The sequence below is a fragment of the Phacochoerus africanus genome, chromosome 5 (assembly GCF_016906955.1).
Source record: "Phacochoerus africanus isolate WHEZ1 chromosome 5, ROS_Pafr_v1, whole genome shotgun sequence".
Lineage (NCBI taxonomy): Eukaryota > Metazoa > Chordata > Mammalia > Artiodactyla > Suidae > Phacochoerus > Phacochoerus africanus.
In genome coordinates, this window is record NC_062548.1 from 61,139,146 (window position 1) to 61,156,680 (window position 17,535).

Here is a 17,535-nt window from a genome sequence, read left to right on the forward strand (position 1 = left end):
GAAGTCCCTTAGAAGGAGTGCCATCCACATTCTATTCCCAGGCACCCAACAGCTGGCAGCAACTTCTGAAGAAAATGTTCCCCCAAAGGCAAGTGAGCTCTCAAGTGTGCCTCCCCCGCCACAGGTTGAGATTTCCATTCCCATCCAGAGTGTTGAATGTGTGTCTTTTCCTTAAAGAAACAGATCAGCTGACAGCTTCTCTGATTCTGGAGACCACACATTCCACCAACAGGAGGGCTAGTCTAGCTCAGGAACCAGGGGCCATGGAATCTGCCAGATGGGAGAGGGACCACAAAATGAAACTGCTCTCTGCAGTCCTGCAGTGCCAGCAGCCCTGCCCCCTGGATCTGTGAGGGCACAGGGGACTTGCTCAAAGACATTGGCCCTCTGGACCCAACTGACATAGAGTGACCACTGGGCTGAAGGATAATGAGCCTAGTGGCTGCTCCTGGGAGGCCCTGGCAGCCATTCCCTGGATGAGGTATGGGAGGAGCCCCCTGTGTGGGGAGGAGGGAAGAGGCTCTGGGAGGTTGTCCTGGTGGGTCCATACCCCCTGTCTACACAGAAGGGGACCCAGGCTGGGACTGAAGCCTCCAGGCCTCTCCCTCCAGGCTCTCCAGACATTTCCCCAGAGCTCTGGTTGGAAGCTCTGCATCCTCTGGGCCCCATAGCTGCTCCTGTGCCCTGAGGATGGAGCCCCCTTGGGAGGCCTGTGTTAGGACCTGTGACTCTGTGCAGGGTCCAGGGAGCGTCCTGCTCACAGGAGGATGTGCAGTGTCCCCAGGCTCCACACTGGGCATCAGAGCAGCAAGCCATTTGCATTTTGGATCAAATTGTGCCCACTGTGATTATGTGTAGAAACACGCTCTGAAGACCTGTCATTCTTTGTGTGTGTTCTAAACTTCCTACCATAAGCCGCTTTCTTTTTCTTCTTTTTACTTTCTAGTAAATCCAAGTTTACCTGCACTTGCTATGGAATCTCTTCTGCTGGATATGAAATAACCTCTCATTGGATTTATTGATCAAAAACTGGATTATATTATCCTGGACATCTTAAATTATTTTCCTCTGATCATACCATGTCATTGCATGCAACCAGCATGCCCATTTTTGTTCAGACGTATTTTTAGGGCATTTTAACAAATGGGATCTATTTGATGTGTCCATTTTCTAAAATTATAACTAGAAACTTAGTGTCTAATATAAACATGAAATAAACATGTCATATGAAAAGCCACATGTATTCTTTTCTGATTGTTTTCTTTTTATGACAATATACTATCATGATTGTATCTCAAATAATTTTTTTTTAAGTTGCCAAAAGGCAATAACATTCATCTCGAGGTACAACATTAAAGGGTTTGGAAAGTCAACATTGCAACAAGTCCAAAACATAAAAGGGTAAATTGGAGACATTGTATTTTCATTAGATGAGAGTGTGATGGAAAATGGAATAATACAAACTAAAATGCCAACTACATGTATCCCTATCCAGTGGCACCAATTATTAGTATTTTTAACCAGATATTATGCTTTTCTATATCACTCCCAAGACTGTATCTGGATAAAAGCTCAGAAGAGTTTCAAGCAGAAAACCTGAACTGAAAAAAGGGAATTCAGCTGAGCTGTGGTTGTCCCACAGGCCAACTTCTCTCACTGGCCTGTTTCTAAGGGGGCATCACACCAAGGCCGGGCAGCTCTCAGGCCTTAACATCTGGTGTCTGAGGAGGCGCTAAGGCTCTGCTGGTCCACAGGCCTCAGCTGTGCCCTCTGCTCCTAATTCTCCCACTTCTTCCTCTTACACAGCCTCAGAGCATCTGCCCCTCTGCTCCCCACACAACATGCACACCCATGTGTGCAGCTGGGCCCCCAGGAGAGGGGTTTGTGTTAAGGGCTGTATCACTGTGGGAGGAGATTCTTTATATTGCTGGCAGTAATAAACGCCTGCATCCTCAGCCTCCACCCTGCTGATTTTCAGGGTGAAATCTGTGCCTGACCCACTGCCACTGAACCTGTCTGGGACCCCAGTGTCCCTGTTGGTAGCTCTATAGATCAGGCGCTGGGGAGACTGGCCTGGTTTCTGAAGGTACCAATTCAAATAATTCTTTCCATCACTGTGTAGGAGGCTCTGACTGGACCTGCAGGAGATGGAGGCCGGCTCTCCAGGGCTGACTGACAGGGAGAGTGGAGTCTGGGTCAGCACGATGGCCCCATCGGATCCTAAAGGAAAGAGTGAAGTCAAAGATTCTCAACAATTGATAAGCCAATTCTCGAAAGTTCCCTTTACCTTATCTCAATCTACATCATTTTTTATTTCAATTGAGATCCTAAAGAATCAACTTCTAAAAGAACCCAGGATTTCTGAAGCACAACGTGTGTCTGAAATCTGCCTACACTTCACCCCCATTCTGCATCACCACCTTCAGCAGAGGACAGGGACTTGGATTTCATATGGATCGATCGTCCTCATGCTCACAGATCCAAACATCTCCTGCCCTTGGCAGAGGGTGAGAGATGTGCACATACATGTGGGCCAATACACATGAAAAGCAGTGCTGCTCCCCACAGCCCCCCCTTGCCCTTCCCATCTCCCCTCCATCCTCACCTGGGACCCAGAGCAGGAGGAGCCCCAGGAGCTGGGCAGGGAACCTCATGGTCAGCTGTGAACGGAGGAGCCCTGATCAGTCCAAGCCAGGCTAGAGCTGCCCTTTTATGTCAGACTGGCCAGGGAAGGTCCTCCTTAGGGGACAGCATGCAAATCTCCCGGTGGGGGCAGCAGAGGGGAAAGAGCCAGTGGGGGAGGTTGGGTGGGACTCAGCTTTGAGCCAAGAAATCTCATGGGGCTCATTTTTCTCATCATTTTCACTCATTATCCTGACATTCATGAGAGCAGCTGTCACTTCTCTTTACTCCCTTACAGTCTCAGGAAGATCTCTCATTGCTCCCCTGCTTGTGTTCACAGGTAATCCTTTTTGAATGAGAAGCTCTATTACAACTTATTCACTGAATCTTTCTAGTCTTAAGTAAGATTTTTAACATTAGAAATAGTAATGACTGATACTTAAATAATGTATAAAACATTTAAATCAGCCATCAATGTGATCAAAAAGCTTTTCTTCTGGAAATCATTTCTAATCAGCTACATTAATAAACCCTCTGGACTCACTGGACCTCATGAGGATCATTGTCAGCGTGATGACACATATGAGCCCCCAGAGCTGCTCTTAGTAGAAATCTGGAGAGCTGCCCATGTGGGAAGCAGCTTGACTGTAAATTACCATCAACCCTGAGGACCAGACCTAGTGATTTTTTTTTAATTTAAGGCATAGAGTTATGACATCTTCCTATTTTGGAATGTGTCCTCTCTTTCTCTTCTTAGATAATAGAGCATAAGCCCTCATCTCACATGCCTCCTCTTCCTATTGGCAGGTCCAGAGGCTGCTCTGTTGTTCCTCTTTTAGCCACTAGGAGGTGTCTGTCTTTGTCCTTAAGGTCCAGACACAGCTCTTAAGGGAATCCAGTCATACCAGAGAACTGGCATTTTGATACAGACCTATAGCCATGAAACACTCATTTTAAAGTCATAACTCATTATTCATTAGATTAGAAATACGTAGGATTTCTGGCTGTGGGTTAGTGGGTTAAGAATCTGGCTGCACTGGGTCCCTGTGGAGGCATGGGTTCCATCCCTGGCCCAAGCATTTCCATGTGCTCCAGGTGGGGCCATAAACTATGAATAAAAAGAAATATGTAACACATATCAGAGTCTTATTTTCCTTATTAAACTCTTTTTTTGTTTCTTTAACTTTTCATTTCAATAATGACAGCATAATAGCGTGGGGATAAATTGAGGTATACAAAATATATACATAGGATTGAAAATATAGATTTTAGAGTGTCCTAAAAAGTTAGAAGCTATACCAGATGTTTTTATTTAATTTTCATCTGGGTCCAATAAAAGACAGGACCTCTAATCTAGTGATGGAAAAGCAGATTCAGTTTAAAACAAAATTAACACCAATTGAAAAAGTACATGAACAGACATGCCAATGAATATTCTTGGTTTTATGTGTCAAACTCAAATTAATAGCTATAACTGCTGAATAGGAGTTATACAACACAATGTTACCATTTTCTTTCCGTAACTTCTTAAGAATATTTTCCCTTTGTTTTTCCCACTTCCTAACACTCAGAGTGCTAATGTCTAAAGGAAATGTTTAATGACTACAGGAAATATTAACATAAAAGCATGCACATGTACTTTGATGTGTTGCAAATCCAAACACTTGAACATTTTGGGTAGTACATTGCTAGTATTTATCTTATACATACTTTTATTTGTGGTCTATTATGTTTCCACATACATCCTAAGGTGACATTCTCGTTTCAAAGGAGTGTGATGGGCCTTTCAGTACATCCATTTAGGGAATTTTTAATGTCAAGAGAGTGTATAGAGACGCCTAAGGAGCGGTCCTGTCTGTTCCATGAGACTTTCTAGGAATACTTCGCTGCCCACTCCTACCTTCTGCGTTAGTATTCATGGCACCTGATCTCACCTTACCTGTTGATGTGAATGATCTCTGCTCTCTTCCTCCCATCATTCTTGCATCCTCTTCCCTCAGTCATTTCTATACTCCTTGGGAAACTCCTCATTTTGTTTATATTTTCAGGGTGGTGTTTTCACATTAACTTTTTTTTCTTGAGTTTGTGTTGCTGCCCTTTTACACTCTACACCTATTTGAACATGTCCTTTCTGAACATGTAGATTTTGGATTTCTGGGTGTTATTTGTATCTGCATTTACTTGGTTAATTATACATTACTCATTCTAAAAGAACGGTGTGACAGTTTTTCTTTTCTGTAGATTTTTTTTAATTTCCTTTGTTGGGGCTCCTCAGTGCATATGGAATTTTCCAGGCCAGGGATGGAGTAGGAGCGGGAGCATTGCTGGATCTTTAACCCACTGCACCAGGCAGGGGATTAAACCAGCACCTCCACAGAGACAAGCCTGGTTATTAACCCACTGCACCACAGTGAGAAGTGCTCCATAGCTTTTTACAAATATTGTGACCCAAAGAATTTCAGTACTCATACTTCATTTTCTCCTTTATAGGAGCCAACCTTGAGAATGAATGCATTTGTTCATTCAATGATGTGTTGGAGTAGATATTTCCTGATCAGCAGGAGGTGTTTCTTTAGGAGCAGAGGAATTTAGGTTGCTGAGTGGTTTCTTTAAAACACACCTAGTCTGTATCCACTACAAGAAAGGCATCAATCATAAAGCTTGGTGCTGTGTCTTCTCACTCTTGTGGCTGTATTGTTTCAGAGGATGATGCATTCTGGGCTGATTTCCACAACTTCACTCCCTGGAGCCACTGATTCCCCAGCCCCAGCTGTCCTTTCTCTGAGGGACTGCATGCTTTTCTACTGGTTTCACATTTGTCCTGGTGCTTCCCTCTGGGAGTGACCATTGCCTCCTAGGTGCAGCCTATTGCTCCCTCCTGGCTCCATAGCCTTCTCTGTCACTGCTGGATGACTCTCTTCCCATAATCCCCCAGGTCCTCATCTACTCTGAGTCAGGCTGTTGTGTCATCATCTGGGTTGTTCTTTTCTCCATTGACAGAGCATGAGGTCAGAGTATGCTCTGCTTCTAGTGCTTCTGTAACGCTGTGCTGTGAGTATTTCCTCTTTATTGTCTATTTTTATGGTGTACTGGGGATGAGATGCTAAGTTTCTTATGCCTTGCTGATTATACAGAAACACAGGTGCATACAGGGGGGGATAAGAAGAACGAGAAGTATAGTACTCTAGAACTTACTGCTTCGGATATGGGAAACATTAATGCTATATGAACACATAAAAAGACACAACTAGGCAAATCACTAAGAAATTTTTTTTATAATTTATAATTATCCTATATCTATTATTCCAAATATCAAATTATTATTTTTTTATATGACATTTCTAATACACCTTTTAATCTTATAATGTACGATTTAATTATGTTTCATTTCTATAATTTTTATTGGTTAGTTCAACTTAAAAAATATATTCCTACTTTAAATTATACCTGTGCTAATTTTGTTTTGCCATTATTTCCTTTATTTTATCTGGGTAGTTTCATTTCGAATTTTTATCCCTCTTGTTCTAATCTTCCATTTTTACTATCCTCACTATACTTTTCTATCTATTAATCTAACTTAATTTTACTAATTCTAATTTTACTATATCTTAACTTTCATTCTTTCATCAATAATCTCTATTATTAAATTTTTGTTATTTTTTCTATATTTCTTTTATCACTCATGTGTTCTTTATGATTTTAATTGCTCCGCATACTTATTTCACTCTTCCTATAAACTTTTCTTTAATAGTTTTTTTATTTACCTAATTTAACCATTATATGTTTACACTCATTACTTTTTTTCCTACTTCTCTAGTATACAACGTTGTTTAACATTTTTTTTCTATCATATCGCATTTTTCAACAATATTTTCTTATTATACTTATTATTTTTAATTTTACTATTTTATTTTTTATCTAAATACACTTAAATTTTATTCTATGTATTACCTATCAAACTTTTATTTATATTTTTACCTCACAACTATCAAGACTTTTTTAATTTTTTTTTTTTTTTTTTTATTTTGTTTTTTTTTTTATAGTTAATTCAAATTTTTTTATTGTAATTTAGTTATTTTTATATCCCTACAATTATCAACTTGATTTCAACATCTCTTTTATTATTATTGTTCTATTTTATCATCTATTCTATTAATAACCTATTTTTATTTAACTACTTAAATATATTTATTACTAATATTACATTGTCTAATTAACCTATCTTAATTATCTATTTTCATTTTGTTATATATTTTTTAAATACTATGAATTTTTATTTTTGTCTTACTTTTTAAACATTACACTAATGAATGTTTATCTTACTCTTTTTCCCTTTTTACTACTATTCCCATGTCCATTATTACACTTTATGTTTTACGCCGTCTACAACTCTCTTTCTATCTTTTTCTCGTAGTACTTTTACCAAGCCTATGAGTGGATACACGGGGTCTGAAATCGGATGATGCTATTATGTTCCAGATTGCGCCTATATATTAAGGTATCAACATAATGCTTCTAATTCCATAGAAAGAATCTTCACTTTGCTCAGTAGTCTTTATCACATACAGATACTGAATTTACCTGTAATATCTTTTTTCAGTAATTAGGTACTGCACCCCCACATATGAGACGTTCAACAAGGCTAGGGTCAAATTAGGAGATAAGATCGCATGACTTAGTACACTACAGCCAGAAGGAACAACGCAGTTCTGATCTGCGCATCGTCGGCCTCATGACAATATCTGCGATCCTATCACCTCACAGTGTCAGCTACAGGCCAGGGATAGAGTCATGAAACATGAGCAATACCTCATGGTGACTACTCAGTCAGTTTTTGTTTTCACTGAGCCATGATGGGAAAACTCACTACTCTATCTTTGCGTATGTATCTATGGAGCCGAATTATTGTGATTATCTCAATATAGGTTTGGTTTACACATATTCAATCTGATTGACATATACTGAGGATAATTGACATATACCATCATAAACTTGAGCAAACTGCAACTTGAAGTTTCATTAATCATTAAATGGTGATTGGGGTTCATCACAGTGTATTATCGTCGCTGTAGATATCTTTCCAGTTTTATATTTGTGAACCGTAGATAGTTTCCTTTCATGTGTCTACACTTCAGCATTTCAAAATGAGCAGAATGGGAGCAGGACTATGTTCCCCCTTGCTAGGTCCTTTGTCTGATTTTTTGCAGTTGAGTGGTTCACAGAACATATGTTAGAACGCTGTGCATGGTACCGTGCGGTCTGTATTTGGTTCTACATCATTTGTGTATGATGTGCTAGAAAAGGCATAATTTTATATAAGCTCTGTGTTCATCTATTACGGCTGTCTGACCGCATATGATCCACTTCCCATCAGGGAACACCAGACAAAGTGAAACCAGTTAGAAATAGCATGCAGTTCGCCTTCGAGAATAGTAAAGGATCGCTGTGGGTCTGGGAGATCGTAGCTGCGCTCCATGGAGTATGAGTTGTATGGAATATTTGGGTTCCATGCCACACTGTGCTCATAATCAGATGATGTGCTATAAGTTTCCCTAATGCCTTGAAACAATACAGCATTCAATATTGATTAAGACCATGCACCAAGCTTATGATGTGGATGCTTCAGCAAGTGATAGATAGTTCTTAGAATTTTTAGTCTCTTAATGGGTTACAGACATTATTGTACGTCCGATATGTGTTTATAATGATTTCTTCTTACAAAGTTCTCAGCTAATGCCTCTACTTGTACTCCATGTGCCTGCCGCCTAAAGAAATGTTATAATTATGTGAGAATCGCCTGTGACATCTGGATAAACCAAGCGTAAGAAATACATCACCAGAGATAAATTTCTGGCCAGCAAGTGAACATGGCAACTGCCCAAAATACAATAACAGCACTGCCCATTCTCGGTTGGATTAGAATCACTGGGCATCCAACAGGTACCAACAGACCAGTTACATGTCGGAGTCCACGTAGCTGGACTGCTAATACAGGGTCAGAAGGAGCAAAGGCAATCCATTATATCTAGAGGGGGAGTAGAGGGTGCAGCTATTTGTAAATATGGTGAGCAGCCGGCACGGCTGCAGGTAAGCAGAGTGGTGCTCTGAAACTATCGCTTGTGGTGTGTCGTCAGAGACGGCCTCATTTCATGATATTGGCTTCCAAGATGAACTGTCAGCACCCCAGGGAGTTATCGACGTGGTTTACATCACCTGTGTGTATAAACACAAGAACGCATGACACAAGAACACCAGGGGAGGCGCGCTAGTACCGAATCGCACAGGACTAAGACCCAGGCAGGGGGTGGAAGAAAAGGTCGGAGAGAGGGTTACAGAGCGGGTTCTGGCAGGGCCACGGAAAAGACATGACCTCCGAAACACACGACACACTCACGATAAGCAAACCTATGTAAAAAACTGACTGAAGAGGGGCAATAACAAAGCGCTGCCGCACAACTGGCTCTAAAGGAAGCATATTTGGGCATTCACCGCAAGAGGGCAGACATAAGGATAAGGTAGCTACAGAGAGCTGAGCACTTGCTCCAACATCCTATGTCATCATGACATGCATATATTAAAGAACACCCACAAAATATTACCACTGGGACACACTTTCAGGCATCGAGCCAAATGCCCAAACAGTAGCCGACACTCAAATGGGGGGGGACTGGGCAAGCAGATTTGGACAACCACAGTAATAGCTCATACATTACATAAATGACTTAGTCTGTGAATGACAAACCTAACTGTAGCATCAGCCCTGTTGAGACAAGCGTGGTGCCGTTTTACTGTAACAGAACTACACATATGAAGAAACCATAAGATCACATAACTTAGCAGACTCCAGTCGTACACCATGGCTTTCGCCCCAAACTGAATGAAACAAATAATTTCCAGATGTCAACTCAGAAATCTCCCATAGTAACACACACTACTGTACATATGTTGTGGGGCTGACACGAGAGACCAATTACTTCGAAAAAACAGTATAGTGGTAACGAGATGTACAACAGGCCAGCAAGCTTCATCATAAACATTATACTCATCGTAAGAATAAAAGTCTACTGTCGAAAGCGTTATCTTCTACCACCCTTGAGAAAAAATCTTCTGTTCAAATGAAAAAAAAAATGAGGAAGTTTCTCTTTGGAATCTCAAGAAATATCTTCACCATGCATATGTGAATGGACTGTAAATGATCGCTCACTGTGAAACTGAGCAGGACACAGCGCAAGGTGCACTCCATGAGGGATGCGAAAAATCAGACCTAGTCGGATATGAGCTAGTGCTCAAGTTAGATTTTCGCAGGATGCAGTGTAGCAGACAGGCCAGACTGTCTAACAAAGTCGTGATCCACGTAACTGCAATAAGAGAAGTGGGCTCCGTGCTCAAATAAGTATCCTGGCAATGAGAAATATGCAGAGAAATTTGGGCATCTATGTGGAAGGAGCCCTGGCCCTTCTAACCAAAAGCTTGCAGTGACGTCATAGGTGGTACTGGAGAACTGCTGCGTACATCATGGATGGAGTCTAGCCGTCAGAGAGCAGCAAGTGGCAGTCGAAGGGGAACACAAGAAAAAGGGCAAAGAGAAGGAAGGGGCCCTCTAATAACTATCAGACTAACTTGTACATAAAAAAGCTCCCTTAATGGATTTACTGGACAGAGTCCCCTCAACTACTTTGACAACAAGAACGAGAATGTCAATACGTGAGGACATTAATAGGGTAAAGGATAGACCAAAATAAAGACTTAGAGTTCTATTTAAAGATCAAACTAACGACAAATGTTACCTAACCTCAAAGTTCAAGAATAGTCTTCATGGATTTGACAACAAATGCCCAGTCCTACTGTCGACTGGCGTTTTCTTATGTTACTTTTCCTGTCGTCTTAACTGTTCCGTTGAACCATGGCACTCGGATGTATTAGAAGTAGAGAAACATCAAATAGGAACCAACTATTCTTACGATCTACGGAATAACATGGAACACTGTGGTTTGTATAATCCTATTCAGTCAGGTATAGCTATTAAATGAGTTTGACATACGAACCAAGAATTATCTGCATTGACATGTCTGTTCACTGTACTGTTTTCACATTGGTTGAATCTTTTTGGTTTAGAAACTGAAATCTGCTTTCCGCAACTAGATTAGAACGGGCTCCTGTATTCGGGTACTTAACCAGATGAAAAGTGAAAGAAAAAACTCGGGGGAGATCGTGCTAAATGCTTGAGGAAACCTCTAAAAGCAGGAGAAGGTGAAAGTGAAGAGGGGAGAGTGCGGGGGGGCAAGGACCATAACCGAACGTATTAACGGACCATAAAAGAGGAAGGAAAGACAGGGCGGAAGGGAGGGGGGAAAGGGGGGGAAAAAAAGGTGTAGGAAATAAAAAAAAAAAAAAGGAGCGTACTATGAAGGGAAAATAAGAAAAAGAATTATTGTTGGAAATATTTTTTGTTAGTACATTTTTACGGACAAAAAACAATGGAACCAAGAAGAGGGGGACAGGGGGTGTCATAACGCCTAAGAAGCAGGGGCGACATGCGGCCAGATTCTTAAAACACAACTCACCCCAGAAATCAGATTGTCGTCATTATCTGATTTTTGACGATGAATGGGATGTTGTTTCATAGATCTAGTCACGCATGCCTCGTGTCGCTGGTATGCACTGGATTACCTATAAGGATGCTGGTACTGGGACTCTAAGGACACGAAGAACACAGAATAGAGCGATCGAAAGAGGAAAAAAATAAGACCAGAGAGGAGTAGAAAATCCACGGGGGAAAAGCGAAGGATGGCATTTATTTGCTCTTGCTTGCTCTCTATCCATATATGCATTCTACACCACTTCACACTATTATTATTTCCCTACGCTTCCCCCAGTTAAATTTAAAAAAATCACTAAGGTATGCCTCTCCCCTCCCCACAGATTGTGATGTGTAAATGGTAATTTTAACAGTCAACACGAGAGCATGTGCGCTATCTCCCTCCATCATTTGCAGATACCCTGTTACTTACTACTACAGCACTGTTGCATAGTTGTAACACTCGTACATATCCTACATACTGTCAATCTGAGTTACGAGGGTAATGAACATATTAAGTAGGACTTACTGGCGTTGAGAAGAGAGGTTCGCGGACGTCAAAGCCAGCTTGTTGGATCACGTGAATCGTACTCCCTGTTTAAAATTGTTTTATACATAATTTAATTTACACCTCCCCCTTAATCACTTCTTTCCTATTGTCTCAACAAATATACTGTACATACCTGACTATGCAGCTTCCTGGAACTAATACTTCCCTATTAGAGGTGGCATGTTCCCTGGGTTTTAATTCTTTTTTTAATTATTAGGATAGTCATATAAAAAAGGGAGAAATGGGGTCAAAACAGAGGGGGGCCGAAGAGAAGAAAGATTCGAAAAAGAAAAGTGATGTGGGGGGAAAGGAGTGTGGAGGAAGAGAGGGGAAAAGAGGAGTGGTACCCGCTTATTTGAACATTGCCCTATTATATCGTGGACATTACCGTAATACAATATCACATCTTGTCAGGCCTAGCAGCCCGACAGCGTGTGATGGGATGTAGTGTAACGAAATCAACATTCCATATCGCCGCTAGCGAACCATTGACCACAGGAGAAGACACACGACACACACATTGACAAGAATTGTGATGCTGAATAGATCAAGAGAGGTTTAGAGATCTTTCCCTGGTTGTATGCTTGATGACAGGCTAAACGCACTTGTTGAATGAAAAAAGAGATCTCGTGATGAAGGCCCGGCCAGTGATGGAAATCAACTTATGGTGAAGGGCCGGGTTCCGAAAGTGAGAGGGAAAAAAGAAATCAACCAGGGTAGGCTGGGAGACCTGGGGGATGAAGGGTCAGCTGAAAGAAAATTGCCAACAATAGGGAAAGCCTGCACCTGATCAGGAGAAAAACCAAACCACAGTGTGGGTCACTGTTCCCGGAGGTACTTCCTTTAAGAGGCCGAGAGTACTGTGAGGCAAAACATGTCCAAGGGGATGCTCCCATGTCCCAGACACACAGAGACCTCAGAGGTCCCACAGTGAGCAGGGTGAGGGGGTAGGTGTCAGCATTGGGAGTCATTTTGGAGGTTCCCCTCCTGCAGACCTAGGAGCCAGAGCAGAGGCCGAGGAGCTGCATGGGGGCCCTCATGTTCAGCTGGTTCCTGAGCACTACTCCTCTGCCCAGGGTGGGCCCGACTCTATAGTGTCCAGGGTGGTGGGCTGTGCTCTGAGAACATGCAAATCAGCAGGGGAGGGGAGGCTGGGCACGACGTGCAGCTGGCTGGTCCCAGTGCACACCAGGGGCTGTGCCTGGACTCAGGTCAGACAGCAGCACACATGTGCTGCAGAAAACAGGTTTCTCCCTGGAGACCATAATGGATTCAGTCACTGTCCTTTTGGGAGAGGATTTGTTTTCCTCCTTCAAGGTTCCCCATTTCGCTTCATCTCCATCAAAAAGCAGATGTTGGGGCTGACGCATTTACAAATACTGCAGGGAATTTATAAACCCCTGCATTGTGTACCGGTAGATTAATTGAGGCTCAAGACCATTCCTCTGCGTACTGATACATGTCCTTGGTGTGACACTTCTTTGCCCAAACACAGAACCAGATATCTGCAGAATTTCCCTCCAGATTCCTGCTGACTGAGCAGTGCACAGGTGGAAGAGCCTAGCAGGTTGGGGAAATGTCGTCTGAAAGTCTGGCAGGAAAATTCACACATTCCGTGCTCACACAGACTAGGGTTACCTGGGCTCCACCAGCCAAAGCAGACCCCGCATCATTTATGGGCACAGGCTGGGTGTTCGGAATGGCTTTGCCTCAGAATGGAGCAAAGTAGCCCCACACTCAATGCTGTTTGCTCTTTTCACACAAAGTGTATACAGCAGACTCCATAGAGTTAAGAGCTTCAGATGAAGATCATAGATGATGCTGGAGTTCTCTTGGGCAACAGAGGGGTAATGATCCAGGTTGTTCACTACAGTTTCTCAGGTCATTGCGGCACATCAGTCCATGGCTGACTTCATTTGCCTCGGGTGCTGCAAAATTTAATGTTATGCAGTATAGTTAATGTCACAGATTAGAGAAAATAGGCAAAATCAAAAACGGTGATAAAAATATTAAAAAAATGAACTTCATGATTCTGGTCATGGTAATAAGTTAACAATCTGACTAGCATCCATGGATACAGGTTGGATCCCTGGTCTTGCTCAGTGGTAGAAGATTGGCATTGCTGTGAGCTGCTATGTAGGTTGCAGACAGGCTCATCTGATGCTGCTGTGGCTGTTGTGTAGGCTGGCAGCTACGGCTTTGAAGACCCCTAGTCTGGGTCCTCCATATGCCCTGATGCAGCCTTTCAAGAAAAAACAAAAAATTAACATCATCAATGAGCCGGGAACGCTTCCAACATTATGTATAATTAGAGCCCTGAAGAGAAAAGGTGAGGGAAAGTTACAGAACATTTTAAAATATATATTGCTTAACATGTTGTCTTGTATTAAGAATCATAATACTAGATCTTGCTAATTCAAATTCAATTCCCCTTGAAACCTTGTGTTCAGTGGCTGAATATAGAGGCCCAAAATATCTATTTTTAGCAATGGTTTCTAGCATGGTGCTGGAAATTTCTGGATTCATCTGGTCTGAGGAATGATACATAATCTCCAATTGAAGACATAATTTAACATAATTCACGCACATATTCTATGCAGATTCAGAGTCAATATATACACATTTTAAGTGGGTTATTCGGAATCATGTATTAACTGACCTGAAGAGGCCTTTTCAGCAAGTGTCGAAGAGAAAAAGCTTGCAGTAGTCACCTGCTTTGAACATATGTCCTAGGTGTAAAATGACCTTTCAAGTTCCTGTCCCAGGTGGGGAGAGTGCATGGAGGCTATAGAAAGCCCCATGGAGACAGACCACCAGGGGTATTGGAGCAAGAACAGAGTAACTGCTCAGCAGAAGACACATAGTGCTCCCGGGTTGTCATTAACCCCTAGCAGAGACTACATGCTGTCTAGGCATCATGAGCTGGGCACGTGACCTGAGCTGCTGTTATGAGCTGAATGGCATGTGAGGCACCAGGACATAACTATATGTATGCACAGCAGCCTTCATCATCAGGGAGAAGGGGACACACAGGCTGGACCTTGATGAAGTTCCCAAGGCCCAGATGTCCTGAGGCACATACAGAGGCTACTCAGAATCACATGGAATCTAACCTTGCTGCAAGACTGCCTTTTCCTTCTCCTCCACCTCTAGAGTCCTGTGGATGCTCCATAGCCTCCTGACCTGGAGAGAAAATAATGAAACTTTAATTCATATAGGATATGTTACCATCCCTTCAAAGTAGATGTTCAAGGCCTTAAATCCCTTTTAAGAGTAGAAGATCTAGAACACTTGAGAGGAAAGTATTTTCAGTGGCAGGACATGGAGTCCTGTGTCCAACCCACTTTAACACACAGAGAGACAACCTGAGCCAGAGATCTTCACTGACTCAAGGGCAATGGGTAATGGTTTGGTGAAAGGCTCAGGAGACTGGATAAACCTGGGCGATTGGTGCTGAAGAATCCCAAGCTGATTGTATGGAGTGGATCTCTGGGACTGGGCTTAGTGTAAGGACCTCTGTGCTCTATGAACATGGTCAGTCACTGATGTCTCCTTGGCTGGAAGCGCTCAGTGATCAGAGAGCCAAGGTGACCAGCTCTGTGGATGTCAGTTTCCTCTTTCCCAGACACCCCAGTGCTTGTTCAATGAGGTCACGCATCACCTGTCCCAGGTGGCCAGAAAGGAGCTCCACAACCTGGATGTGCCCTCACCTCAACCTGTATGGCTTTTCCCTCAGGGAATTGCTCCACAGGACAAAGGCAGGGACTCATCTGGTCCCTAAACTGTCACCCTGGCTTCAGAGCCTGGGGCACCATCTGGCCACCTGGTGGCAGCTTTAGGACATGCACTCCCTCCATCAGGAAGGGAAGGTCATTTGTGGTCACTGCCCTGGGCTCCTTGTCTGGGTCCACTTGCCTCTCTTGTCTGCCATGTTCTGCCAGCACCCACGCCTGTGCTCACAAAACCCCTATTCGGCATCATGGTATCTCAATAACAGGGATGGGAGAGAATTCATTGGTCCTTTTCTACAATCGGTGAACTGGAGATGGGCACTTGCCATCTGCCTCTCCATGGGCTGAATCATGAGCCACTGCAGCTGCAGACCCTGAATCCCCCTGAACCGTGCTCTGAGTGGAGATCAGGAGTGAGCCAATCTGCACTCCGGGAAAACTACCAGAACAGGTCTTCAGATAGTTGGATATTTAGAGGAGAAATTTTTATGAGCCCAATTCTTGCATCTCCTCATATCTAGAAAGGCACTTAAATCCTTCATGGTAACGTCTGCTCCATGTGATTAGCATAAACCGTCATGAGACCAGCAGCAACCTTCTCTAAACACGTGTGCACGGTTGCATGTTCCTCCCCCCATCACCAATATCACATGTCTACTGACATTTCCTCTCCATCCAGGAGTGCTTTTCCAGAGCTCCCTGAAATGCTGCCCCCAGGCTATAGTCATCCTCTTGCTCCAGAGAAGCCTTGGTTCTCTGCTTACATTGTGCATAGATTTTACCTCCACCAGATACAACCAGCCTGAACACTGGAATATCCTCTTAGAGAATTGGTTACAGTGTAAGTTGATACTACGTAGCTGTTTTTTTTGGTGCCATTTTTATTATAACTGGAATACAAAGCTTCAAGAACCAAAATGCAGAAATAGGAGTAGCCTCATATGAATATCACCCTTGCAAAACATTGCTTACTGTCCTTGAACTTGATCTCTTAATTGCAGACATCTTTGTTCTCCAAGAAGGCATGCTCAGGTTATGGGCACAGTCATGGTTCTATGGACCTGGGAGAGAAATCTTTCCCTTAGCTACTCAGGGATGCTCATGTCACTAAACCAACAGCCCAAGAAGGACATGAGCCATTTGGGTGTTTGTCCTGAAACTGGTAATGAGGACAAAGAGACTTGGCACTGAGGGGTCTCTGGGAGGTCCCTTAACATTCTAATGTCCCAGTGTAAAAAGTAACAGATTACAGGAGCAGAGTACTGGAAAATAAACCAGAAGTTTCCTCCCACCCACAGGGGTGGCTCTGGGTTTGGGAAACCAGGGGTGGCCTTCTCTTCTGTCTCTATTGCATTTGTGGTAACTGGTTTCCATGCCACCTGCATATCTGACCTCAGTGGAGTCACAGAAGAAGGGCAGACCAAGATTGCAAGGGTCTTACAGGGCAGGCATGGGTGGAGTGTGTCGTCAGGCCCCTCAAGGTGGCTGTCCTCTGCTCTCTGTCCATCCCCTGCCCCACCAACACCCTGTGCACATGAATGGCCTCCTAGGTACCTGCTCAGGTCACCTGCTAGTGATGGATGATCCAAGGGGCAGTGACGGGCCTGCTATTCACTGATTTCCCATGGTACCTAAGGAGCCAAAATACCTTACTCCCCCTGTAGCTTATAATCTCCTCTCTCCCCCTGGGAGGAAGAAGGCAGTCAAGTGGTGCCTGCACCCACCACATAAAAGGGGGTATTTTGTGGTTTTCCTTCACTTCTGGTCTCCACTCCAGCTGATTCTGGACATACCAGGTTCCTGCTGTCAGATCTGGGATCTCTTCCTTAGCCCTTCATCCCCTTGCCTACTTACTGTAGGGTGGTAGCAGAACACAATTTAATGCCCCAACTGTATCTTAATTTGACCTTGTGTGTAGTTCTTTTCTTTCCTAATTAGAATGAACAACACTCATACAACCATGTGCATTTAGCAGCAGTTTTCACTATGTTCTCTTCAATTGCACAGAGATACATCAGTGCAGACAGCTGACAAAGGAAAGGTCCTTCACCCTG

At 43.1% G+C, this 17,535-nt stretch overlaps 1 gene segment (V, D, J or C); it reads right to left on the reverse strand.

The window, feature by feature from the left end:
* Positions 1-1,797: 1,797 nt before the first annotated feature.
* LOC125126694 (immunoglobulin kappa variable 2-28-like) lies at positions 1,798-2,722 on the reverse strand. The segment is given in 2 exon segments: positions 1,798-2,220; positions 2,606-2,722. Coding segments are annotated over 2 exon segments (471 nt in total).
* Positions 2,723-17,535: the final 14,813 nt, after the last annotated feature.